Below are 26245 nucleotides of genomic sequence, written 5' to 3'. Positions count from 1 at the left end.
GATTTACTTCATCACCTTGATCGATAAACAAACCTCAAGATAAACTATCTAGCTTTCGTTCCAAATTTCCTAACAATGGCTCTCGATTATTCTAGCTACGCTTGCATCTTTGTCATGACTTTATTCTTGTTCATGGCTAGTCATCCTCGAGCAGATGCTGCTGAAACTTCCACAGCCTTACTTATAAGCGTTGACCAATCAGGTAAGGGAGACTACCGGACGATACAAGACGCCATTAACGCCGTGCCGTCAAACAACAAAGAACTTATATTCATATTGGTTAAGCCCGGCATCTACAAAGAAAAGGTTGTTGTGCCAGCCGATAAGCCTTTCATTACAATAAGTGGTTCAGAGGCAAATGCAACGATAATAACTTGGAATGATAGTGGGGATATATTTGAATCTCCTACCTTCACTGTGCTGGCCTCAGATTTTGTTGGCCGATACCTTACAATTCAGGTATATAGAAGATCCCTAACGTCATTGAATGTTAAATTTTCATATTACATATTCACTTGTAATACCACTAGTTAACCGGCCTTTTTTGTGTTATTTTTCATAAATAGAATACATTCGGACCTGGTACTAAAGCAGTTGCATTAAGGGTGTCTGGAGATAGGGCAGCTTTCTTTGGGTGCAGGATTTTATCTTATCAGGATACGTTGCTTGATGACACTGGAAGACACTATTACAGCCATTGTTACATTGAAGGAGCCGTTGACTTCATTTGTGGGAATGCCGCGTCACTTTTTGAGGTAAATCGTTCAGGAATCTGTTACTTGCCAATATTCCTATAGCTTGCTAGCCTGTCTCAGCGACCATTTTACATAAGGGATTCTCTTGCGATTTTTGTTTTCAGAGGTGCCATTTGCATTCACTCTCAGTAGGAGATGCGGCTATCACAGCCCAACGAAGGGAGTCCCCTTCAGAGCAGACAGGGTTTACCTTCTTGGGTTGCAAGGTCACGGGCGTCAGGACTGCTGTACTTGGAAGGCCATGGGGTCCATATTCCAGGGTCGTCTTTGCCCTAACCTATATGTCTAATGTGATACTGCCCCAGGGATGGGATGACTGGGGAGACTTTGCCAAGCAAAGGTAACGATAATTTTAACAAAATTAAACAAGAACAATCTGTTCTTTTCTTTCATTATTACTGTAAAAATTTGAAATCGAACAAATGGTTGACTATCTTTCCTTCTGGTTTCTTCATTCCACAGCACGGTGTTCTACGGAGAATACAAATGTTACGGACCTGGAGCCAATACAAAGAAAAGGGTTGAATGGTCACAAAACCTGACGAGCCAAGAGGCCGAGCTGTTCTTGACAAAGAACATGATTGGTGGCAAGAGTTGGATCAGGTCTACCCCAACCCGTTTCAAGAAAGCTTCATCTGCCATTTCTAACAATTCCACTCAACATGCCTGATTAAGAACAAAAGGAATATGTTGTTCTCCTACTTTCATGAACCTGTTAGAAAATTTGTTTATGTAACCAGTGATTCGTTCATTTATTTATTGTTTTAAAAATACTGTGATTTTCCCTTGTATCATTCATGAAGAAGAATAACGTTGGTAAGATCAATGAAGCATCCATTAAGAAAACATTTCCATTTCTTTATTATTTTATTACAATAGCCAAGATAGCAGGTACTATTAAGATAAACTAGAGTATAACCCATGCTACGCGTTGGGTACAATTTTTTTATATAAGAATAAAATATGAAATTAATTTATATTAATAAAGATAATTATTAAAAATAAAAAATAATCAAAATATTATTTACAAATTACATTGCAATGTGTAAAGAAAGGCTTTTAAAAATCAAACTATATTGTGATGATGTATTAAACTTATTTAAAATGAATTTATTTATTAAATTAGAATTTGTTTGATCTTAATGCATTGTTATGACTTTTTTTATTATTTCTTACATTGTAATAAAAAAATTTATAACAAAGATAATATTATAAAAGTAATAAATAAAAAATTAAATATTAAAAAATAATTACAAAAAATAAAAAAAAAAAAAGAAAAACTACAAAAAACTGAATCTCAATTTTTTCTCAATTAAAAATTAAATTAAAAAAACTACCCATTCTTTTCTCTCAATTTTTTCTTTTGTTTTTTATTTTTATTTTTTTCCTCCCACATCTCCCTCTCAACCCAGACTCATCTTTATCTAATGTACGTACGGATCCCCATCTCTTATTTTTTACCCTTTTCTTTACCGATTCCTTTTTTATCAAATCTGATTTTTTTCATCCAATTTTTTTATCAAAAATTTTTTTCTTGTTCTTCTTTTTATTTCCACTTTATCCTTACTCCTTTCTAGTCTCTACACCTCAACTATTAAACTCCTTTGACCCAACTTATCACATGTCAGCCTCCAACCTAATCCCCAACTCCGTCCTCAAGACTCCACCTGTCAAAACATGGAAAAGCAAAACATGCAGATGTGGTCACTTTCTAAGTTAAGATGTGGTAAAATGGAGAAGCCCTTTGGAGTTTTTTTTTTTTTAAAATATATAATAGATAGTATTACAAGATAGTTTAAAATATACATGACGAAATCTTACTATATATAGATATAAGTTAGATAAGTCATCAAAAGAACCTGACATATATGGGACGATTGGACATTAACCTCGGACTCCCAGCTAAATTTGCTGACTGTATACAAACACGATGAACCGCTTGTTTATAGTTTATCCTTCTGACTCCACGGATCTCGGCTTAGGAACTGGTATATTAATGGATATGGAATGTCAATAGTTTGGAGTTGAACACTTCAAAGGCGAGATAAGAATGCCACAGACAAATAAGATCAAAACGCGTGCATCAAGCCCACAACTTTTCTGAATCGCCCTGGTCTTTCCGCGGAGTCTGTGGGCAGCTAACGACTAGAGTATTCATTTACAAGAGTTAGTGGAGATTATCACAATCAAAAGACTAGATCATTTTTGTCGCCACTTCAATAAATTGGCCGCTGTCTCCATTACTACAGGAAAAAACATGGTCTTGAGGATAAGAACGAGTAAAAAGGCAGACTTCCCGACAGAAAACAAAGGAAAAGATAAGGCCCCACCACCTACATAAAAGGCTTCCTCGAGATATTTGGTAGGATACATAGTACTTTGTTTTGGTTCAAGCAAGCGAAAGATCATCAGCAAAATGGGTTCTCTAATGGCAGGATGGGACTCTCCTGTATCAGATCCTAAAGCAGGTGACTTCAGTGAAACTTTTATCTGGTTTATTTTATCTGGCATAGTGTTTCCATGGTGTTCTGCTTTCCACTTAACCCTGTTGTCTAATTTCTGGTTGTGTGAAAATATTTCAGTAATACGCAAAAGAAACCGATCACTTACCAAGGAAGAGATTGATGCTTACTGGAGATCAAAGAAGAAAACGGAGGAAGAGCATCTTAAGGCTATATCTAGTCCATCGGATAGCTACAGCCAGCTGGTACAGTTTTGTATAAAAGATTTTCCTGTTAATTGAAGCCTAGCCCCATTTTTTACTCATGTTTTTGAATATTAGACATGGAAAATATGGTACTGAACTAGTACCTTATGATGACATCTATGACAGGAAACTCCATTTGAGAAGTATGGAAGACAGTATATGAGATCAAGCTCCATGCCTTTGCCCAATACAAAACAGGGTTTCCTGGATACCGACACAGAAACAAGCCTGGAGAATATCATAAAGAAAAGTGGCTGGTGAGTAGCTAAATCTAAATCTTGGTCTCGTTACTACCAGAAAGCTTTAAGTTAAGAATTTTTTATTAATATACTAACATTCTATAATTTTACTGTGGACGATTGCAGGTGGACAAGGAGCAACTGGGCATTCCTGAATGAACCTCCTGTTCTGGAACGCCCTACCAACAGTTACACATCACAGTTCCACATTGCCAGCCTTGCAGCTTCGAAGCTTAACACAAATGCTGGAATCAGTACTTAATCTTTAGCTCCTAATCCTATCTTGTGTGGGCGTATTTGACTACCTAATCTGTATACTAAGAACCTTACCCTATCATGTGCTGGGGTGTGTGTGTGTGTGTGTGTGTGTGTTTCAGTGTGTCCTGGTCTGGAGTCTGTACATAGTAGTACTAAATGTAGAAGTATATTTTCAGAGGGATGAATCTGTTCCTAGTCTTTTGGCCACTTGATATTTCCTAAGCTTTCTGTACTGTATAGAGATTTGTATAACAAGGTTTTCTTCTAGTGATGAATTGTTTCTAAAACAAGAAGAATTATGCGAAATCTTGTCTGATTTCATTGTTTTTCACTGTAATGTGCAGTAGGTCGTGCATCAATGTATAAGTAACAATCAAAGTAAATAGAACGACTTACATCTGGCAAGAATCAGCTGTGGATTTTCTTCTGGGAATGATCACTGATATTGGATTTAGCTATCTGTTGGTAATATTTTGTGTTGTGGATTTGTTTCTGTGTCTGACTGATTCATCCATCTCTTAACAATCTCTTCGTCCCAGAGTATGGTTCCAACTGCCATTTGTGTTGCTGTCAATTGCTCAGCAACTTGGAAACATAATTAAAAAAGACACTAACCAGATTACAGGACTCTGCTCCGCAAGGTCCATCCTAAGGCCTGGGCTTTCTGTTTATTTGTAACATCATTCAACGAATCCAAATTTGATTTGTCACTAGTGAATTCCAACAAGAACTAGAAAACAAAGAGAAAAAGGATGAAATGATGTTGAAATCAAACCTGTAAGGTTCTCAATTTTTTTTTCTACTTGAAGAAACATATCATCACTATGCGGTCTAAATCAAAATGTTGAAATCCCAAAGGTTGTTCAATCGCATCATAAACATCTTTTATGTCATCACCAAGATAGACCAGCTATGAAGGTGAAAAGAAATTTCACCCTATTAACATGGAAGTTATCAATCATCCTTTGGGCCCCTACGCTGCCTATCTCCTACTGCTAGGTATCTCCCTGTTTTCCCTTAATCATGATTTCTTAAGCCTTAAGCAAATATGGTGGAGTCTTAGCTCGTCACTTGTCAGACAATAATCAGCTGAAACCTCATTACCGAGAGTATAAAAGTAAATAAACTATGAGTGCTATGGCCCATGCTGACTTTGTTACCCTCCTTCTTTTGCTGAAGGGATCTAAAGGTTAGGGCCCAACGCAAGGGGTATCAAGTGTAGGGCCATTGCGCATGCTCTGGCCGAGATGGCTTCGAGCTTTCTTCAAAAGGTCGCTTGGGACGCCAGCATGATACAATCATGGAAACAAAGAGAGGTGAACTCGTTGTCAGCCCTATGGACCAGAACAGTGACCATGGGTCTACTTCTTAGCTTAATACAATCTTCTCTAATAACCTTTTCAACATTTTTATTGTTTTTTTATAAAATCCATTATTTTTTCATAATAAAATTAAGAGTATCTTTAACTTTTGTTTGAATCTAATCTCTCGTGGTATGCAGTAACCAAGCCAAAATATCATCTTCTTGGCACCTAACATGATAAGGAATTCTTGGTTAATTGGACTTAGTCCTTTTTTTCAAAAACTTGTAAGGTTAGGTTAGGTAGCTCTTCTTTTAATTACATTAAAAAATGGAATATAATGATAGTTAGATTATAAATACAAAATTTAAGCATTAATTACACATTTATGATGTCATATTTTGTGATTAAATGATAGTGTATAGATATTAATATACTAACCACAGTTCAAATATAAAGCTTTTTTTTTTTCTCTAAATTTTTTTGTAGTTTTATAAGTAGGACTGTTATCTATTCCTTTTTATTGTTTTCTTTATATGGCTATGTACCAATTCTTGAAATAGGCAATGAATTTCATCAGCATTTTGGGCCATTCATCCGGTATCTAGAGTGTTCAATTTTACATATTTTTAGTTCCTTTTTGTTTCTCTTTGAAGCTACATTTCCTTTTGTATTTGCTCTCGAAGCTACATAATAAATTAAGTGAGATGTCAATCGCGGCGTTCACCTAACCCAGCGCATGGATAATGGGGGCCTTTCAGCCAAAAGAGTGTCAATAACAAATACAGCTCAACCTCCCCATTTGCTTCCAAATGAAGATTTTTTTCCCATGACAGACCAACAATTTCAACTGCTATGAGAATGATTTGTGGTGCTTAATTGGTCTAAATAACCGAATTTCTTCCAACGGCAGGACTTTGGGTTGCCACACCCGAGGATATTCTCGCCACTGCACTGACCCTTTCATTTCATCCATAAATAGTGCTGTATTTTAGTCTGTCAAGCTCCATTACGGGTAAACGCAATCCAAAACCTTCTCTGCTTATTTATCATAGGCTGTTTCTCATTCCTGTACCGGGAAAAGTTGTTCGAAATGGCCGGAAAGAGCAAGGTTTTGATCATTGGGGGCACTGGGTACATCGGGAAGTTCATTGTTGAAGCCAGTGCGAAAGAGGGTCATCCCACTTTTGCCTTAGTAAGAAAGAGTGCGGTCTCTGATCCTGTTAAGGGGAAACTTATTGACAACTTCAAATCCTTAGGGGTCCAACTGTTGTACGTAAGTATATATGTTAGTTCTTGTGTGTATTTCCTGGCCGTGGAATGTTCTGGTGTTTGATCTTTTCTGATGGTTTTTTTCATGCAGGGGGATCTTTACGATCACGAGAGTTTGGTTAAGGCAATAAAGCAAGTCGATGTGGTGATATCAGCCGTAGGTCACATGCAGATAGCAGATCAAGTTAAGATCATTGCTGCCATCAAAGAAGCTGGGAATGTGAAGGTTGGTGCTTCTCAGCTTGCTCATGTTGTTCCATTTTCTCTTTTTCTAGTTATTTTACATTCTTAAAGTCTGGTTTTTAATACATTTTCATGGGATCCAACTACATGTAATTATGTAGAATTACCTTATCTATGACTCAAAATGCACTAATGTTACACTTTCCCTGTTCACACATCAAACTACATGTGAGGATTCGTTTAAAAGCTGTTCAACTTGTTTATCTCTTTTAAGAGATTTTATCAATAAATTTACCTTTCAAAAGAAAAAACTTATCTTTGACTCTGCCTATTAAACAAATTAATTGATGAACATTATTGGGATGTATAATATTCTGCAAATTGCTGAAACCAAGAGTGTATGCATAGTGATTCATTTTAATACATTATTTTGGTGGAATGAACCCTCTTTGTGCTGGTATTGATTGTCAAATTGTCAATGGAGTAGATAATCACCCACCCTGGTAGCATACAATAGTAAAAAGCTAGCAACAGTGCAGTTTTGTTGGTACTCCATTCTAATGGTGTTTTCTTTTTATTTGGACAGAGATTTCTCCCGTCGGAATTTGGGAATGACGCGGACCGGGTTCATGCCGTTGAGCCAGCAAAATCAGCATTTGCAATCAAGGCTCAAATCCGCCGTGCCATCGAGGCTGAAGGAATCCCTTACACTTACGTGCCAGCGAACTGCTTTGCAGGCTATTTTCTTCCTAGTTTGTGTCAGGCAGGAGCCACTGCTCCCCCTAGAGACAAGGTCGTTATCCTAGGGGATGGAAATGCTAAAGGTAAATAGTGTTTATTAGCTCCTCAATAACCCACAAGACACAAGGTTGATATGCAGTACCTCTGCTGATTGCTTGTGAATTATGCTAACTTCATTGCTAGAAATAACCCTTGGATTGATCGTAGTGAGCTGAAAAAAGGAAAGGAAAACAGAGCATCTGTTCCTGGAAATAAGAAAATAAAAGAAATCCTGAGGACTTTATCAGAAAGTTTTGAAGGGCTTAGTTAGTTGTAGACATTAAACAAAGCATGTGTAATCACTATTTGCATCCTGTTCTGCTTGCAGCTGTTTTCAACTATGAAGGTGACATCGGCACCTTCACCATCAAAGCTGTTGATGACCCCAGAACATTGAACAAGGTCCTCTTCATTAGGCCTCCTAAAAACACATACTCATTTAACGAGCTCGTTGCCCTGTGGGAGAAATTGATTGGCAAAACCCTTGAGAAAACATACGTTCCGGAGGACCAACTCCTCAAACAGATCCAAGGTTGGTGCAATGTCCTCTTATTTTTGTTATTGTTTTTCCATTTTCAAACGTGATAGGCAATGTCAGTTAATTGGTGTTGTTTGGTATTCATCAATTCCCGCAGAGGCCCCAATTCCAATCAATGTGGTATTGTCAATCAATCACTCAATCTTTGTGAAAGGCGATCACACCAACTTTGAGATCGAATCATCGTTTGGATTCGAGGCTTCTGAGCTGTACCCTGATGTGAAATATACCACTGTGGAAGAATACCTTCGTCGTTTTGTTTGAGAAAAGAACCTTGAACCATAGCTCTTCTTGTTAATTAAACTAAAAATAATCTGTTTACCAAGGAGATTTATGCAGAGTACTAGAGGAGAGTGTGTGTATGTTTGTTCATAAGCTTGTTACTACTATCATTCCACGGATTGTGAACCATGCTGCTCTTCTAAATTTTCTATAAAACCAAAAGCAGCTCTTGTGTCTACTTCCTTATATAATTTCCACCATAAGCATTGAATTTGAAGAGAAAGTCATTGAGTCTCAGGACTGTTAAATTGCCTGAGTATGCAGAAGGGGTGTTACCCTCCTATGTTGGTCTACTCAACCAAAACATGATTCATGACACAATGCTACCCTTTCTTTTGGCATCTAACCCAGGACTTCAAAAGCGAGTAATTCATTTGAGCAATGGAAAATGAGCGTTGGACCATCATTCATTGTCCTGCAATAGATCTCTAACACTGGGTCTTCAAGGAGCGTTTGTGGGAGCCGAATCTATCTAAATAGAAACAGATGGTCTGATTCCTCAAAGCCAAACCAACCACTTCGCACGCTTCTCTTCATTTTTTCAAGTTTCAATAGGATTAACATGTCTGTGAACGTGCTGACCACTAATGGAAAAACAGCAGATTAAGGCCAGCAACCTTATGGTCTTAAGAGGTTTAGGGAATATTTTATACATTATGAAGAGGTACTTTAATCCAATTTAATAAGCTAAAGAAACCCAATTGAAATATCTATCTTCCCCGCCCCAAAAAGATTGTCAAACATAACACCGAAGCATCTAATAAATCAAATCTAGCTACCCCACATTGTATACAACAACATGCAATTGTCACAGCAAGTGCCTCGAAAGAAGTACACAGGGTGTTTCAATCTCAGGTCGGGCAAAAAAAGGGATCTTGGAAAGCTTGTAAGGGTGTGGCGAGAAGGTAATGGCTTGGCAACACAATGCCATACTTGTTTATGTAATGAAGATTACCCTTTTCGTAGTACTTTTTCTCTCCTTCTTAACTTTCATCCTCAATTCTCAACTCTTTTAATGAATCCGTTCGTGCAATAATTAATAGAACCAGTGCTGCTCGTAATATGGAAAGAAAGACAAAACTTGCAGCTACGTTAATTCATCCCATGGCACCTCCTGTTCCAACAAGAAGATTCCTGATTATTAAAGAGCGTCTGGTCCCAATGGTCTCTGATTAACAAAATATATCCCGAGAACTTATTTCGAATCAGTAGTTAGGACTTACGAATCATCCGTCAACTTCTCCAACTAATCTTATTCTAGCAAACTTGGACAATTCGGACTAGGATGAAATCAGCTCGGCAGCTCCTATAAATGAAGCTGTCAAACATCCCCTGTTTTTAAACCATTAATTGTGCAGTATGTCTTTGAAAGTCTGGTAAAATGAACTGTGTCATATCCAGGACAGGCTGCTGCTTGAGAAGTCTGAACTAGTCTAACATGAGAAAATCCTTCACCTACTCTACCCAGTTTTTCATCATCAAGTTATCTACCTCTACCAATCAACTTCCACAAATAAAAAGCTCTCGGGAAAATAAATAAATATGTAAATTTTTGTGCAGTTGCTTTCCGTATACAAGGGTAAGATATTTGCAAGTTTGCCCTTCTCATCTTCTTTTACATGTTTTCTTTCAGTAACGACTTGACAAACTTAAACCTGATGAACTTGAGTTCTTGAATTAAAGGATTTTGTTTCAAATATCAGGGAAAGGTGGGATGCGCAAACCTACACTTTCTTGGAAGGTTTATCATTGGATTTAGCTGACCCTGATGAGCAGTCCCATTGCTTTTCGGAAAACTTTGCTCACACAGCTTTCAAGTTCCTGAAGCCAGCTCCAATTCTGGGTCTCAGTTGTGGCTGCTGCCGCCAACTGAGTCGAAGATTTTGTTGCATTGCTTACTTGTTTCACTGCATATCCAATCATTTTTCTATCCTTTATTCCCTCGCTTTTCTGACCTGCAAAATATAAAGCAAAAGCAATCAACGAAAAAAGAAGGGAGAACTGCCAATCCTTCAACCAGAAGCAGTATCAGACGTGAAAACCCGGTTGGAAACAAAGAAAATAGTGGAGAAGAGTTTCCAGCTCTTACCATTAAATTCCAACTCGGGTTTGGAGGACTCTGACCAGAGAACAAGGGTAGGGGTGATAACTGTGAGAGCAGCCCAGAAGAAGAATATCACGACAAAGGTTCTCCCTTCCATTTTTTCTAAGGAACCCCGATTCAATTTTTGATCAGTTGTTGGGAGAGCTTTAATGTATGCCTTTTGAGAGGGAAAGAGACTGACGCAAAGCCCTTAACAAATTAGCTGGCCATGTTTAAGGAACAAATGTTATTATAAAACTTCATATTAATATTCAAATCGTTATATTCTATCCCTAAACTAATCAAAAGTCAGGTACAAACAACAAACTCATGGAGATTACTCTTTGTTCAGTTGTTGGAGAGTTGTTATTTCAAGACGTTTGTGCATGATTAGGCATCCATCTGGCATATCATCCTTGGGTCAATTTTCCCGAAGGCTGCCCCTGCACTCAGTTTACAACTACCATGGGGAACCTGATAATCGACAATAATTTAAGCTTCAAAATACCGAGCTATCAAGATTAAAAGATTCCTGGTGGCTGGTCGATGACAAACGGCAATGTAACATAGGCCTACCCTAGTTTATACCCATCCAACAAAGCCAATACCAGGTCAACAAACAACTATGGAAGCAAATTATGGGAGAAATAGGCCAGCAATATTATTGACAGGATCGCCTTGGGGAACCAATCATTTGCTAGAGAATTACAAGGAAGTTGTCTTTTGATTAAGAGTTCAAATGCTATGGTCAACCAATGGATATAAAGAAGATGCAGGGGAAAGCAACCATTGATTTCTTTACTTTGAAATTTGTACGACCAAAACCGTAATTACATTGCAAAAAGCTTAACAGAAAAAGAAAAAGGAAAATATAAATAAATTTTGGTACAAAGTCGGCCATGCATAGCGAATTAAAGCAGAATCCCCAACATATATACGTGACTGACAACGCTTCCCTTCCAGAATCTAAAAGCATGAAAGTTGGAAAGGCTCCAACTTTCAGTCCACCGTTGAACCTAAGCCACTGGTAGAGGTCTTCTTCCCAGTGTACCTCTGTTGAAAGCCACAAAGAAACAAATTAATAGGATATTCCAAATTTCAAAAAAGAGAGAGTGAGGAACAGCAGAATCAAAATATGGTGATTAGAATAAATTCCCAAGCTCTCACCTGCTTTCCCATGCTGAACGGGACGTATTTATACTTGATCATGTGCATTAGTTGACGCTTCATCGTGAGGACAAACAGAACAACCCAGTAGCAGAGTAATATGGGCCAAAATACAGGAACATCAAATACAGAAAAGAAGGTCATCAAAAAGGCCATGCAGAGAGCCTTTGTAATGGAGTACCTAAAACCACAAAACCAAAGAAAAGCAAGTCCTCTTTGAGCCTGCACAACTAGGGGAAATTCCATGACCAACGAAAAACCGAACAGACAATGCACAGAACAATTTGATGCAAATCTAGGGAGCTCTGAACAGTAAACCTTTCATCACCCAAATCAAGTCTCCTTGCGTCCCATATTACATGCATATCTTACGCATTCATCATTTCATCTTCAGCTTGAAACATGTTCATGCAATTTGTAGTATTATGATGATCTGAGTACCAGTTATTAACTAATCCGGTGGTATCTTCATTAGCAGAAAACATGATCCTATGACACTGTATACATAAATATACTTGCTCCAAGGTCCAACTGTCTCAGTTTATAACTGTGAAAGACCGTAATCAATCAACAACGACCAAGTTTCGAAAACATCTTTCAAGTTACACACATCAAGAACAGAAACTTGCAAAGAATTTGATATTAATAGCAGAAATAAGATGCTCCCAAACTCCCCATTGAATTTTGCATGTCAGAACATTCAACATGAAATCATAGATTAAGAACCGGCGATGCAAGACACCGACCAAAGATAATTCATTGATCAAAACAAAGTAATTCCCAAATCGGAAAACGGGATGCATTAAATTACCAAAACTTGAACTCAGGAAGCCGGCGGATGAAAGGCTTGAATTCATCGGAGTCTTTAGTTGGCAATGAGGCTCCATCCAAAACCTCGAGCTCAGGATCAACCTTAGGCGACAAGAAACCAATTAACAGATTCAAGATGTAAATTCCGAGGCCATAGGATACGATGTAAAAGCCTTGCAGGACGTAAACGCGTAGAACGTAAATGGCTGCAACGGCAAGAGTTCCAAGCCACCTTTCGGCGAGATGTGGCGTGGAACGATCCAAATAGTACTGAAATGTCCTCGAGAAATCGTTCCTCCACTTCGCTATCGGCGCCACCGCCGTGGCAGCGTCGTCCCCCAATGATTCCATTTGAAATTAATTATATAATCTAAAATCTAATATCCCTAAGAAAAAAGAAACAAATTATGGATCATAATTTGGAAAATTAATATTAAAAACATAGGAAAATTACTGTTTCAATGGAAAATTATAATCAAAATGTTAAAAATGTGAGGGAAACAACAAGTAAAAAGGAAAGACAAATACGAATTACCTTTGATTGAAGTTGAAGTTAGGGTTTAATTACAGAGATCTAATGATGGTAAGAAGTTTTTTTTTATGGATCTGCTGATTTTCACGGAAATAAGAGTCGAGAAAAAGACAAAATTGCAGGCAGTTTACGGTTAAACGGGGTTGTGCCGCGCGTATGCATCAAAATCATCGTGACGACGACGTTTTGGTTAAAACATGCCCACTTCACCCACGTTTTGCTTGATTTATCATTTTTTTTTTCAACGTGCTTATTTGTTTGCTTAAAAAAAATTAACACTAAATTTTCTATTTTGCCATATAGAAAGGGAAGAAAACGGAAGCTCCGTTTGGTAATCAGATAATAATTTCTTGAACCAAAAATTTTTTAATAAAAAAATCTTCTTGAAAAGTTTAAATTGTTGATGTATAAATGATTATACGAAAAAAGTTTTTTTAATTTTTTTTATACAATGAAATTTTTTTTATTTTTCTATCGAATTTCAAGTTCTTCTTTTATTCTGTTTTTATCCCAATCAAATTACTAAGAATTATAAAAACCTCGAACCTTAATAATTTCCTATGATTATCAAATATTTTAATGTTTAATTAAGAACTTATTTATAAAATCTAGGGCTCATTTAGTTTAGAAAATATTTATCATTTTTAATTTAACATGTAATTACGATAAGTTAAACAAATAAATTGTAAATTTGGAAAATATTGATTCCCAAAGTAGTTAAATAAGTTGGAAACCCAAACTTAGTTATTAGTCTTTATGTATTGAATGTATATAATGTAAAAATTAAGATGGAAAAGGGTAAACCTTTTTAAAATCAAAATAGAATTTAAAGGATTTAAATTTATAAAAAGAAAAAAAATGAGATAGAGGATATAACTTCTGATTAATTAATAACAATAAATTCACACAAAAAAATTAATTGGGCCACAAAATAGAAAGCTACCTTAAATGGTTATGGGCCAATTGTTTTAGCCCAATTAAAACCCATCAATAAATTTCAGACTCAGTTGTGGAAACCCAAATTTGCCCTCAGGAAGGCCCAGTATATTCTACCCTACCACTGGAGCTTCATTTCCTCCATTTCGAGCTTTGTTTCCCAATCACACGCACCTGGGAACTCGAAAGGAAAAAGGAATTAACCGATCAAAAGTTTTTCCCAAAGGAGGCTGAAGATGGGAACCCTAGGGAAAGCTGTATACACCGTTGGATTCTGGATTCGGGAGACCGGCCAGGCGCTCGATCGCCTCGGCTGCCGCCTCCAAGGCAGCTACTTGTTCCAAGAGCAAAGTGAGTTTTTTTTAATCCATTTCTCAGCTTCTCTTTTTTCCTCTTCAAATTATGTTGCCAAAGCTAAGCTCTGCTAATGCTAGGGATTTTCTGCAGATTTGATAGCAAATACTAATTTGTATTGTAATTTTTCAATTTCTTTCGTTTTAAGCTTATAGTTTTCTTTGATGCTGTCGTTAAACTATTAGCTGGCTCTGTATAATAACGTAATTTGTAGTTATGAAAGATAAGCTGACAGTTATTTCCCTCCTAAAAATTTCTATAATGACCTTGTTTAGGTTATACTGGTTAATTGCTTGTTTACTTGCTAAGTTTATGTGGAAATGGGGCTGCATTTTACTTTTATATGTCGCGATTGTGGTTTGTATTTCAAAGATAGGATTTTTGGTTATGTTGCTTTTCTGTTACCTGACTATGCGCATATGGTATTATTCTTTTCTTAGTGTCTAGGCATCGGACTCTGATGAACATATTTGATAAAGCTCCTGTGGTTGACAAGGATGCATTTGTTGCCCCTAGCGCATCCGTCATTGGTGATGTTCAGGTGGGAAGAGGATCATCTATTTGGTATGGATCTGTTTTAAGGGGTAAGATCCTTGACTCCTTGTTTGTACAAAATCTGGCACTTTTATTTGATGACAGAATTGTATAAGTCTAACTTAAGAAAGGACAGTGTCAAACTTCATGTCTATGAGTTAGCATATAAAAGGTTTGGTGTTATGCTAATTAACTTTTAGATTTGGACATAACGAACAGATAGGTAATATTAATGGTAATACTTGTAGTGGCTTTTACTCAGAGTGTTTTATTTTGAAGTACTATGTTGAATAAAGATAGTTGACTTTAGTTGATTATTACGGCACGTCAGAATCTTTTAACTTTAGCAAATGTTGGATGTTCATCACTTTGGTATAGAGGAATATGGCTTGTGGTAATGAGGGATGTACCTTGTTTCAACTTTAACTATTGGCTTAGAGAAATGTGGCTTGTAATTCTACCTATCAGTTTCAACTTTTAATTGTTGGTATTATGTTTAGTTTATTTTCTCTTGATGATGTAGGATATTGTCTGCCTGATCTGCATACTATTCAATTAACTTTGTAGCTTGCCTAAACAATGTATTGATTCACAAGCAAGATGCATGTATCTTGCACCTTATCCTCCACCTGATTCATGTCCTACCCAACTCCACTTACTTCTTAAAACTTAAGTATGACCAAAATAAATATGGTAAACTTATTCTCCATTCTCCTGCAGAGCAGACCTATGTTATTAGTATTTATCATTCTTCTCTTGAACTATAAAATGAAGCTCTGTATTTATACCATGAAGATAGTAATATTTGGATTCTACTTCATAGGTATTTCACATAATTAATTTCTTGCCTCATAAATTGAGGCATTAAACATGCCAGGGCATCTCTCCTGAATAAATCACAGAAAAATGCCCTTTTTTTGTAATATTTATTAATGCATAGGAAAATTGATTGACTCTTCATTACCATGTCCAAGGAAGAGAAAGTGTTCTGAGATCAGCATATTCCACTTTTCAACCACCCTGTGTTCGGGAAGCTATAAGTTTCTTGTCCATCTGAATTTGTTTAACAAGTTTAAATTGTAGTTGTGTAGGTTTTAGGATGTTTCTTTGACATTTTATTTAACTAGATTTTGCTAATTATCATCCTAATTTTTTCTTTCAACAGGGGATGTCAACAGCATTAGTGTTGGATCTGGAACTAATATACAAGACAACTCCCTTGTGCATGTGGCAAAGTCTAATCTAAGTGGGAAAGTGCTACCAACTATTATTGGAGACAATGTTACAGTCGGTGAGTGTAATGGCATTGGCCATAAATTTCAGTTGAATTAACCTGATAAAAGTTCCTTCCATTTACAGGCTATGATTGAAATTTTGAAATGAGCAGGTCATAGTGCTGTTTTACATGGCTGTACCGTTGAGGATGAAGCATTTGTTGGCATGGGAGCAACACTTCTTGATGGTGTAGTTGTGGAGAAACATGCTATGGTTGCTGCTGGAGCCCTTGTGAGACAAAATACAAGGATCCCTGCTGGGGAGGTGCATTATGAACCCTACTTGGAATTTGTTCTTATGGAAATATCCTTGACTATCTCTGATTAGATGATGCTGGTATTCTGTCTTTGTTGGTTTTTAACAGGTATGGGGTGGGAATCCAGCAAAGTTCCTGAGGAAGCTAACTGATGAGGAGATAGCGTTTATTTCTCAGTCAGCCACCAATTATTCCAACCTTGCACAGGTACATGCAGCTGAGAATGCAAAGCCATTCGATGAAATTGAATTTGAGAAAGTCCTCCGCAAGAAATTTGCTCGTAGGGATGAAGAGTATGACTCAATGCTGGGCGTTGTACGTGAAACTCCTCCAGAACTAATTCTTCCAGACAACGTCCTACCAGATAAAGCACAGAAGTCTTCTGAAAAATGATCTTTTTCACATGTCATTTTTTTTGTTTGCCTCAACCCCTGAGATATGGCATCAAGGAATATTTGTTGTTATGTGCAAGAACATGGCGGAGGGATCATTTTCTTTCCCAATAATACCGGGCATGTTGTAGGATAGAAACATGGCTCATTTTTAGCTTTCAGCTCCTCATATGGTTACTCACAGACTCTTTCCATGACAGGAAGAATGTATTTTGATGTCTAATGTTCCTTGTACCTAAGATTCTTGTTTTCATGATGATTGTCATTTTGTACTTGTTAAAGTCATTTCCCACCATTTATAAGTATTGCAAATACCATAGCTGGTGTCAGTTTGCATAAGTGGCAAGTTGGTGCAGCAATGTCTGTACATCGTCAAGAGCAATTGTTTGAATGAGGAACTTTCATATTGCTCTGTTTTGCGAAACCACGAAGCTAGTAAGTCCAAGGAATCTCTCGTGACTGGTTGTGACTTGATGGGCAGGTTGCAGATAGTGAGGTTGGAAGTTCTCAAAATGGGCTAAAATAAAAGCAACTGGCTTGGCTGTGCTTCCCTGTGCCTCAGGGGGGTAAAGGACCGCTTGAGTAGTCCACCTTGGTTTCGCTGTTAGGATGTGGCTCTTTCAAGGTAATAATTTCTTACTTGAGATTCAGGACATTCTATTTCATTTAATTGGACTCTTTTATCTACAAAAGTAAGGAATCATATTTTAGATTGTATCTGGATGTGAGTCTATTTCGATTGTGATATTCATACAGTTAGGCTCTTTTATCTATATAGGAGAGAAATTATACTTTAAATTGTATTTACGTCTAAAAATATTTCACATTGGGTATCTCTCGTGGAATCTCAGCTCTCGTGTTAATGAAGAGTAGCACCTCTTTGACATAGAATCTGTGATGCTTCACAACTAGATTGAGAAGTTGGAGACAAAAGCGCAATTTCTTTCAACAATTCGGAACCTAACCCATGTGCGGAAATCCTAGCCAACGTAACTCTAGCCGCGTTGCGAAAATGCTTAGCCCATTTAATGTTTATTAAAGCACTAATAACTCATATAATAATGCTAATGATCCGATCTTTTCTGCAATAATTAAAACCTGATTCGGGAATCTAAAAACAAAAGGCCAACCATACAATTCCCCGTAAATTCAGCTGGCTTCTGATTGGCCACGACAAAAAGCAGCCGCTCCTCCAAATCATCAAAAATCTGATACATCTCCATTACAATTTGTCTTTCCTTTGTTTGGTTCTCTTGTAATCTTGCTCTTTCCCTTACATTCGTGTAAAGTGCTGTTCTTTTCCCATTGTTTGTGCCCCATCATTACGTATGTTCTACAGAAAAAAGTAAAATTCTTACCTGAGCTGAGCATAAGCACTTCTGTCCAGGTGATGGTTTAGGACGAGTTTAGATTTTTATACCGTGAACTTTAAGTATGGTTTATTTAATTATGCATCATTAGTGCAGTGGATAAGGCTTAAGTGACCACTACTGGTCAATAGACTGCACGAGGGAGCTGTAAACAGACGCCAATGATTAACCTAGGGAGCTCCCTGATGGAAAGCAGACAAAGCAGAGAAATCAAAAGAAAGCACCATGGTCATGGCTCATGCCTGGGATATATTTTGAGCGAGAATCTAGAGGAAAAGCTATATTCAAATGGTTATATCTTTCGGCTCGGTGCGTGATCATTGGACCATGGATATTTGATGCCTGCAATGGAAGTATACGGCCATTCTTTCCTTGTCCTTCAGCCCTTCAACCCCCGACTTTTGTTTCTGTCCTTGCAAATAGTTTTTTACTTTTTTTCTTTTAATTGATGCGAATAAGTATATATATTTTAAGATACAGCAAGGGTCAAGCCGCAATGACACACCACCCACGCGCAAGCTGCAAGGTCCACATCTCATTGAGCCAAAATTCACAAAGGGTCCAATATATTTTGTGCTTAACCAGACTATGGTTATCAGTTCATCTTCATGACATTACTTCTACCAAAAACTCCTTATCATCTCTTTGAGTACTTCGATAATATCTGATATCTGATATATGGAGTCTGAGACATAAGTAGACGTATTGTGATGATTAAGGTTGTTGGTCGTCAAGAATATCCATAGTTGCTTTCAGAAAGGTCGAGCATGTGCTTGAGTTTCCATGAAATTCTGTAAACCAGTGACTTGCTTTGACAAACCGACCACAAAGTCGTCAAAGCTTTAATCATCGACAGCAATTCGTCATTATTGTTTCTGAGAATGGATAGCAACGTTTCTTCAGGTAAAGCTGCGCAATTCTAACCCATTTAGACTCCTTTTGAACAACAAAAGGGGTACTTTCCACGCCCTGTCGATCAAAATTATTGGACCGACTTCTTGGGAACTTGATAAGTCAAGTTTAATGAAACTAACGAACTGCTCCGAAACTTCCCGCGTGGGATAGTAGCCGACAGACCCAAGGAACAAGTTGTGAGTGAAAAACCTCCCTACCCTTCTAGGGCTACCCTAATCACAATTCAGAATCCGCACCATTCAAGGGGCCGAAAGGCCCAACTTTTACGTATTAAATAAAGTATATAAATAAAGGGCGTTGAACAGGTGCAGCGGAAGAGCGGCCTCTCTCGTGGACCTTCCCACCTGCTGCAGTGCAGTGTACGCATGTTCAGCCCTCTGCCTATATAATACTTAGAAAATTCCTAGAGAGTAGAGACCACTGCAAAGGAGTCCTGGGAGGATAGAAATATTATTTTGAGGGGAAGCCACCACCACCAAAACTATGGGAGCAGAAACCTTGCTAACGAACGGGGAGGCTCGGGTTCAGCTTGAGGCCAAGGTTCCTGTTATACTTGGACTCCAACCAGCCTCCCTCATCGACCACGTGGCTCGTGTTGATTTGTCCTTGCTCGATCAAATTCCCGGTGAACGTGGTGGCTCTATTCCGGTAGTTTTCCTTTTTTTTTTCTTCCTTAAACTTCCCTTCTTAGTAATTTCCCATCTTCAACATTTTGTTCTTTTTGGTTTTTTTCTATCATTTGCTGCATGGTGCTTACTGGGTTTATGCTAATTTTCTCTAATTTACCTCCTTTGCGATTGGTATACTTTCTGGGCTTTTCTCATCTAGACTACCTACCAATCCGTTAACTTGATTAAGCTTTTCTCCTCCATCTTTTCCGCTGCGTTCTGTGTACCATAAAAAGTGCTTAAATAATTTTTTTTTCTTTTGTTTGAGAGTAAGTGTTCGCATTTTTTTATTGGTTGATGCATGTGGTGGGGGGGCTTTGTCGGTAAATGTAATTTCTTTGGCCGTTTTGGCTTGCAGACAGGATTTATTTTGCTTTGAACTTCCCACATTCTCTGTTTTTTTACTTGTTCTCATGTTTTAGAATTTCGAATCCCAATGTCCTTGGCCTTTTCTATCTGTTTCTTTTTTGGTATTTTGGACTTTTTGTTCTTGTACCAAACTTGCTCCATTTTTGTTTCCTACCCTTTTAATCTTGTCTTGTTTTCTTCCCAAGTCTTGTCCTTTCAAAAATAATGGCTTTCAACCTTTTACTGAAAATGATAGAACGGTTTTCTTGTTTGATGAGCTTGAGAATAATCGAACATATCTTGGGGACGAGCAAGGTTCTGTGCTTATTTAAGGACAATGGAATTGATCAATTGTGTAGGTGGCTATCGAGGAGCTTGAGCATATATTAAGCGAGTTGAAAAAGCACATCCTTGCTTCAGCTGATGATTTATCTCCTATGAAGACGATGGCTGGGGGAAGTGTTGCAAATACTATCAGAGGACTTAGCTCTGGCTTCGGGGTTAATTGCGGGATGATTGGGGCTTTTGGGGATGATGAGCAAGGTCAATTGTTTGTAAGTAACATGAGCATTAGTGGGGTTAATATTTCAAGATTGAGAAAGAAGAATGGACCTACGGCTCAGGTGATCTTCATGATACAATTTCTATGAAATTGAATTGTGCTTTAAATGGTAAGTGCTAAAATGTTCTTAGTGAATGCTATGATGCAGTGTGTTTGCCTAGTTGATGCTTTGGGCAATCGAACAATGCGACCTTGCCTATCAACCGCTGTAAAAGTTCAGGTGAATATCACAATACCCCCTTTTTTTCGTATTTAGTTTAAAGCTGCTTCTTTCTTTATTTTAAGGATTTATGTTTGCTCCTTACTGATGCTCACTCACAAGCAATTTTATTTACCTTTTCTTTTCAGGCGGATGAACTGACCAAAGAGGATTTTAGTGGTTCTAAGGTGAGGCTTATTTTATGGAACTTTTGTTTTTTTTAAGGATTATATGTTTGTGGACTTTTTTCCAATTCTTTTCCTGTCTTTTGTAAACGAAGGAGACTTGTTTTATTGGATGCCGTTTTATCTGATTATGATATTCCTTTGTCATGATTTTTTAATTAATTATGAAAATAGTTGGATAAAATTTGCACTTTTTGACCACGTTACATATTCAGCTCTTTGCAGCTGGTATGTCTGCAGAGCATTCAGCCTAATGATGTATCTTTCATTGCAGTGGTTGGTGTTGAGATATGGGATATTCAATTTGGAAGTTATTAAAGCAGCTATTCAATTTGCCAAACAAGAGGGTGTTTCTGTCTCCTTGGATTTGGCCAGTTTTGAGGTGTGGTTTTCTAGTAGCTGGAATAACTTTATGTTCTGTTTAAGGCTGAAAGCAATATTATGCACAGAATGAAATAGCTAGCCTGGATTAATATGTAACTCAAAGCAGTTTATTTTCTTAGAAATTTTGAAAATGATCATACTGGTACACTTTTAGACTTATAGTCGATAAAGTGCAGGTATTTCATCTCTGATTGGCATCTAACTACTCCTTGATTCCCCATTTTTGTGCTTTTTAATATCGAAATTTCCAGGTCTGAATATTTTATCTTACAAAGTCTGTAACTTTGGTCAGATGGTTCGTAATTTTAGAGAACCTCTTCTACAATTACTGGAGTCAGGGGATATAGACCTCTGCTTTGCCAATGAGGATGAAGCTAGAGAGTTACTAAGGTGGCTGTTTCTTTTTGATAACTAATGGAGGGGGTTCATCTTCCTGACTTTCAAGATTTCAGAAATTGGTGCTGTTGCTAGCTGCTGATATTATTTTCTGTTTTACACCTTTAGGGGTGAGCAAAATGCTGATCCTGAAGCTGCATTGGAATATCTGTCAAAATATTGCCGGTGGGCTGTAGTTACGTTAGGGCCCAATGGATGCATCGCTAAACATGGAAAAGAGGTCGTTCACTTTCAACCTTGTAAACTGATAGGCATTTTTCATACTTTTCAGTGCTTATCGATTTGATTTGTGGTTCACTAGGTACAAATTCTTACTGTTTGAGATAGTTTCAACTTATCAATGCCTCCATTTAGGGATGCCCTCCTAGTCTAACGTGTTTATGTACCATTCTCAACTTGGGAAGTTTGGCCAAATTGTGCCATTTTCCATAAATATCATTGTTGAATTGTGATGCATGAACCGGCCTTTGCCTTTATGGATGTCATTATCACACCTCCTTTTGGTCCATAGATGATGCATAGTTGATGACAGGCCACCTAAACTTTCTGTGCCAGATTGTCCGAGTTCCAGCTATAGGGGAGGCAAAAGCCGTTGATGCCACTGGAGCTGGGGACCTGTTTGCTGGCGGTTTCTTATATGGATTGGTCAAGGGATTCTCCCTCGAGGAATGTTGCAAAGTGGGCTCATGTAGTGGTGGCTCAGTGATTCGTTCTCTTGGGGGTGAGGTAACCCCAGAGAATTGGCAATGGATGTACAAGCAGATGCAGGTTAAGGGCCTCTCGCTTCCTGATATTCGGAACTGATGTCTCCATAACAAAAGAAGCATTTACTTTCACTTCCCTTGCTTAGATTTATTTTTCTGAAGAAAAGGGCAGCTTTAGTTGCGTTTTGGGGCTGGGTTGACTTGTTCACACGACTCCTCGTTTTCAACAGAAACATTAACATATGCAATGTTCAGTCATATTAGTGAATTATTCTGTAGAAACTTCTTTGCAAGGACTTCAATCCATCTATTGAGTGCTACCAGAGGCAAATGCCTTCTGTTACCTCATTCTTTACCTTCCTTGATATATCAAATGGCGTCATAAAAGAAAATTTGTCATTTTGTGCTGAATTTTAAAGACTACCAAACTAGTTCTGAAATTTCTTGAACATGCAATTCCCCGTTGGAGTGGATGCCCAAATTCAAAAGGTTGCCAGATTTTGATTAGCTATGGCTCCTACTGTTACTTGATAAGGTTAGGATTCACGGTAAAGAACTCTATAATTGAATAGGATTCAAGGTAAAGTACTTCAAAAATAATGAGTAGTTTACTCGTTAACATTTCTAATAAGAAATTCAGCTCGCAAAATTACCTGACATTATCACCACAAGGATATATTATGTACCGTTATGTTTATGGGTGTCTATGCACCCTTGATGCAAAATTCTCAATCCCAAATGTCCACCCACTCCACCTTAATCTTCCAAGAGACTAAACAAATTTCATAAGTCAACGCAGTAACAGTTAAATAAGTCAACAACTTCAATGACTGGATCTTGAGTATAAATGTAAATGTAGTTTTAAGTTTCAGTTCAGGGTAGCATTGCATCTTTGCACCAAGGGTAAAGATAATTTGCATAATAAAGTAGGAAAAAACATCCAACACAATAATGTCTACCATTGCCTAACTCAAATCTGCAAACACATGCTAGAAAACGTCATCTAAAAAGAAGGATGGAACGTTGATTCTTTCATCGTCAAATATCCATTGGGGCCACACCTTCATCAGTAGAACCGCCCTGATCAGCAGCAGCACTTGGCTCAGCTGCAGCCTCCTGTCCTGCAGCAGCATCAGGTTCGGCAGCAGGGTCTTCTTGCTCTCCCACAATGTCAAAGGCATCAATCATTTGTTGTACAGTATTCTGATCCAAAATATGGAATGGCTCCCCAACCCCTACCACAGCAACTGTACATATTGAGCTTTTGAAAGTTTCTCCTTGCAAGGTCTCCCTTATTGCCATAAGAGCATCCTTGACCAGATCATCCCGTGAGGAATCCTTAAAGTTCTCAAACCTGCGTTCCAAGTATGTCTTTGCAGCTTGTGAGCGGGATCCAATCGCAAAAGCTTGGTACTCAAAGTAATTTCCACTTGGGCAGTTGTAGTAGAGATGAGCACCAGATTCATCCAAGCCAGCCACCAACAGGCCAACACCATAAGGTCGTTTCCAAGAGCGTTGGGTGCACACCTGCAACCAAAACACAAGCATTTTCCCATTTTCAATTGCACAAACAAATAATATTATTATACTAGTGGTAAAACAGTTTATCTTAAAGAAATCCAGTAGGTTTGGTGTTCCACAAGAAAATGCTAGTTTTAGCAATCCTACATCAACCATGGTTCATTTAAAAGAAAAGCCTCACTAGATTAAAGAGAGAAGATTTATCTAAAATCATGCTTGATACCGAAAATGATATACAACTATATCAGACCTTCAAATATGTAACATATCTGAATAAAGAACATGCCCCTAATTCTTTTGAGAAATATACAAAATCTGAGCAGCAAATTAAATGGGTAAGCACAGAATAGTAAGGAAAAGAAACAAAAGATAAACATCAAAGGCGTAGCAAAACTTATTGTTACTAACTATAACCAACTTCAAAGACTTGACATCACTTAATTCAGTAAGACTAACAACCTCAACTCTTACATCAACAAATGTGCAGAGTCCATATCAAAGGATTATGAAAAAGTTGGGCAAATGCCATTTGATCCCTTTACACTGGCACAGCTAATAAACCAGAGCACACAAAGGTATGCCAAGCTCCTTAAGTATGGTCCAAAGACCGCTAGCTCATCCAACCTTATACATTTAGCTTGTATTTTAGTATCCTCTCAATCATTCACTTCATGGAAGCCTAAGCAAGGTAACAAAATGGTCATTGTGAGGCACTCCTTGCCACCAACATTCTTTTCAAAAATCATTCTTTATATCACAAAATCCATTGCCTGCTTTATAGCCTGAAGCTTTTGGTCACAAACAAAAAGCAAACATGAGATTGTTTCCCTAGTCTGATGCCGGATACACTCAACCTCTTACCTTACACTTCCAAGTAAATCTAACACACCAATGGAATATAGAAACCATAAGCTGGAAATTCACTCAATTGTAACCCTTTTTAATTTGCATCATATTAATCCTCATTATCCATTTCACTTTCCTCTGTTCCAGATAGAATGTTCGGATGTAAAATATATTTTACATTGTTAATCGTTGACGACTTCAGCAATAATGCAAAAGGGTAATGCTATTTACTTACAGTTTCCACAATACCTGATCTATCAATGTTTCCAACACAACAGCCTTAAATATGAGCTCATTTTCATATAGAACACTATTCTGGTTAAGTCACTAACCATTTTATGCTTCAATCTTGCAGATTATTCGTTTCAAAGCATTGCTCGAAATCCTCATACTCGTCAAGACTTCAGCAAAGACCCAATTAGGGTTTAAAACCATAAACAATTTCCCATTTCTCGAAAAAACCCAAAAGCCGCCATCTCCCTTCAATTAAATTACACTATTTTTTAAGAAAAAAATTTAAAAATTGGAGATTTTAAGAAATGAAGAAAGACCTGGGCTTTATCGGCGAGCTGGACGACGAGTCTCCCCACTGGAAGCGGCGACTCGTACGTGAAGCTGTAGTTGATACACTCGTTTCGCATATACCGAGATAGGACGCGTCCGTCGGCAGTGAGACCGGCGATCGCGACGCCGATGTGGTCGTCGACTTTGAAGATCTTCTTCTGGTGAGAAGACAACTCGGAGTTAGCCTTGTTGACGCAACCCAAGACCACATGGGTCTTGGATCGGAGACCGATCGCCGCCGAACCCTGCTTCACAGCCTCCATCGCGTACTCCACTTGGAACAACCGCCCTGCAGGGCTCCATGTCGTCACATCGGTATCGTACTGGTTCCTAAACATTTTCCACTACGGCACGGTTCCAATTGCTGGTTTCCTTGGACTGAAAAATCTTGCTTTTCCTTCTCCCTGGAGTGAAGTATTTAAGAGGGTTTTTCTTCTTTTCTTCTTCTTCAAGACAGAGAGAGAAAAGAAAACACCCCCAGAAAAAAACAAAGGCCCCTTTGTTGATTCGGTTCTGCCCCGATATAGTTTTATCCGGCTTGGGTCACCCGACAAGTAAATGGGCCCACTGGCCTGTAGGTTTTGGTACAAATGGGCTGACAGGCCTAGAGTTTTTGGATCGCTGAATAAGTAAATGGCCCGATGGGTTCTAATATTTGTTAAATGGGCCTGAAATTATTGGGCTAGAAGTCGCCCGTTTTTGAGACAAAATTCCAAATTCATAATACTTTTGTTTTTAATAAAACCAATTCATTAATTAATAGCATTGAACTGGAAGTATTCAAATCAAAACCCGAGCTTAATAATACATTAAATTTTAATAAGTATTACATTAATTAAAAATGATTTATTGAATTAAAAATTAATATTATAAATTATGATTTACAATTAAATTCGAATATCTTATAATTTTTACTAGACGAGTGATAG

The 26245-nt window shown here is 37.8% G+C and overlaps 8 protein-coding genes and 1 long non-coding RNA gene across 11 annotated transcripts; 5 read left to right on the top strand and 4 right to left on the bottom strand.

The window, feature by feature from the left end:
• Nucleotides 1-47: 47 nt before the first annotated feature.
• Nucleotides 48-1728, top strand: LOC110416661 (putative pectinesterase 11). The gene is made up of 4 exons (XM_021428702.2): nt 48-459; nt 567-755; nt 860-1095; nt 1218-1728. The coding sequence occupies exons 1-4, from the start codon at nt 76-78 to the stop codon at nt 1423-1425; spliced, it is 1017 nt and encodes a 338-aa protein (XP_021284377.1). The 5' UTR covers nt 48-75; the 3' UTR covers nt 1426-1728.
• A 109-nt stretch (nt 1729-1837) lies between these two features.
• On the bottom strand, nt 1838-2930 carry LOC149527215 (uncharacterized). Its single transcript, XR_016351244.1, has 2 exons — nt 2615-2930; nt 1838-2422 (listed from the first exon to the last, which is right to left on the bottom strand). It is a non-coding gene; the product is annotated as an uncharacterized LOC149527215 (long non-coding RNA).
• A 124-nt stretch (nt 2931-3054) lies between these two features.
• On the top strand, nt 3055-4386 carry LOC110416660 (DNA polymerase epsilon catalytic subunit A). The gene is made up of 4 exons (XM_021428701.2): nt 3055-3223; nt 3338-3462; nt 3589-3719; nt 3828-4386. The coding sequence occupies exons 1-4, from the start codon at nt 3172-3174 to the stop codon at nt 3961-3963; spliced, it is 444 nt and encodes a 147-aa protein (XP_021284376.1). The 5' UTR covers nt 3055-3171; the 3' UTR covers nt 3964-4386.
• A 1471-nt stretch (nt 4387-5857) lies between these two features.
• Nucleotides 5858-8493, top strand: LOC110416550 (phenylcoumaran benzylic ether reductase Betv6-like). The gene is made up of 5 exons (XM_021428558.2): nt 5858-6536; nt 6624-6758; nt 7302-7539; nt 7824-8027; nt 8131-8493. Exons 1-5 carry the CDS (start codon nt 6354-6356, stop codon nt 8295-8297), a joined length of 927 nt encoding a protein of 308 aa, XP_021284233.1. The 5' UTR covers nt 5858-6353; the 3' UTR covers nt 8298-8493.
• Nucleotides 8494-10032: 1539 nt separating this feature from the next.
• LOC110417404 (uncharacterized) lies at nt 10033-10516 on the bottom strand. Its single transcript, XM_021429744.2, has 2 exons — nt 10405-10516; nt 10033-10270 (listed from the first exon to the last, which is right to left on the bottom strand). Exons 1-2 carry the CDS (start codon nt 10514-10516, stop codon nt 10071-10073), a joined length of 312 nt encoding a protein of 103 aa, XP_021285419.1. The 3' UTR covers nt 10033-10070.
• Nucleotides 10517-11150: 634 nt separating this feature from the next.
• LOC110416968 (protein RER1B-like) lies at nt 11151-12995 on the bottom strand. Of its 2 annotated transcripts, none has more exons than XM_021429126.2 (4): nt 12911-12995; nt 12377-12761; nt 11566-11746; nt 11151-11451 (listed from the first exon to the last, which is right to left on the bottom strand). In XM_021429126.2, the coding sequence occupies exons 2-4, from the start codon at nt 12724-12726 to the stop codon at nt 11398-11400; spliced, it is 585 nt and encodes a 194-aa protein (XP_021284801.1). In that variant the 5' UTR covers nt 12727-12761; nt 12911-12995; the 3' UTR covers nt 11151-11397. The 2 variants fall into 2 exon arrangements, with proteins under 2 accessions (XP_021284801.1, XP_021284802.1); XM_021429127.2 differs by having other exon boundaries at nt 12377-12752; nt 12911-12986.
• A 991-nt stretch (nt 12996-13986) lies between these two features.
• On the top strand, nt 13987-16935 carry LOC110416675 (gamma carbonic anhydrase 1). The gene is made up of 5 exons (XM_021428718.2): nt 13987-14194; nt 14638-14781; nt 15897-16022; nt 16119-16270; nt 16371-16935. Exons 1-5 carry the CDS (start codon nt 14080-14082, stop codon nt 16653-16655), a joined length of 822 nt encoding a protein of 273 aa, XP_021284393.1. The 5' UTR covers nt 13987-14079; the 3' UTR covers nt 16656-16935.
• Nucleotides 16936-19228: 2293 nt separating this feature from the next.
• On the top strand, nt 19229-22745 carry LOC110417205 (pfkB-like carbohydrate kinase family protein). 2 transcript variants are annotated; one of them, XM_021429440.2, is made up of 8 exons: nt 19229-19587; nt 20315-20578; nt 20666-20737; nt 20866-20904; nt 21176-21283; nt 21578-21675; nt 21790-21982; nt 22237-22374. In XM_021429440.2, the coding sequence occupies exons 1-7, from the start codon at nt 19423-19425 to the stop codon at nt 21965-21967; spliced, it is 924 nt and encodes a 307-aa protein (XP_021285115.1). In that variant the 5' UTR covers nt 19229-19422; the 3' UTR covers nt 21968-21982; nt 22237-22374. The 2 variants fall into 2 exon arrangements, with proteins under 2 accessions (XP_021285115.1, XP_021285113.1); XM_021429438.2 differs by having other exon boundaries at nt 19231-19587; nt 21790-21901; nt 22237-22745.
• A 445-nt stretch (nt 22746-23190) lies between these two features.
• PAF2 (20S proteasome alpha subunit F2) lies at nt 23191-25808 on the bottom strand. Its single transcript, XM_021428564.2, has 2 exons — nt 25304-25808; nt 23191-23912 (listed from the first exon to the last, which is right to left on the bottom strand). The coding sequence occupies exons 1-2, from the start codon at nt 25652-25654 to the stop codon at nt 23424-23426; spliced, it is 840 nt and encodes a 279-aa protein (XP_021284239.1). The 5' UTR covers nt 25655-25808; the 3' UTR covers nt 23191-23423.
• Between the last annotated feature and the right edge of the window lie 437 nt (nt 25809-26245).

The sequence above is a fragment of the Theobroma umbraticum genome, unplaced genomic scaffold (assembly GCF_002168275.2).
Source record: "Theobroma umbraticum cultivar Fairchild unplaced genomic scaffold, ASM216827v3 scaffold_51.0, whole genome shotgun sequence".
Classification (NCBI taxonomy): domain Eukaryota; kingdom Viridiplantae; phylum Streptophyta; class Magnoliopsida; order Malvales; family Malvaceae; genus Theobroma; species Theobroma umbraticum.
This window is presented reverse-complemented; position numbering and strand designations above follow the sequence as displayed.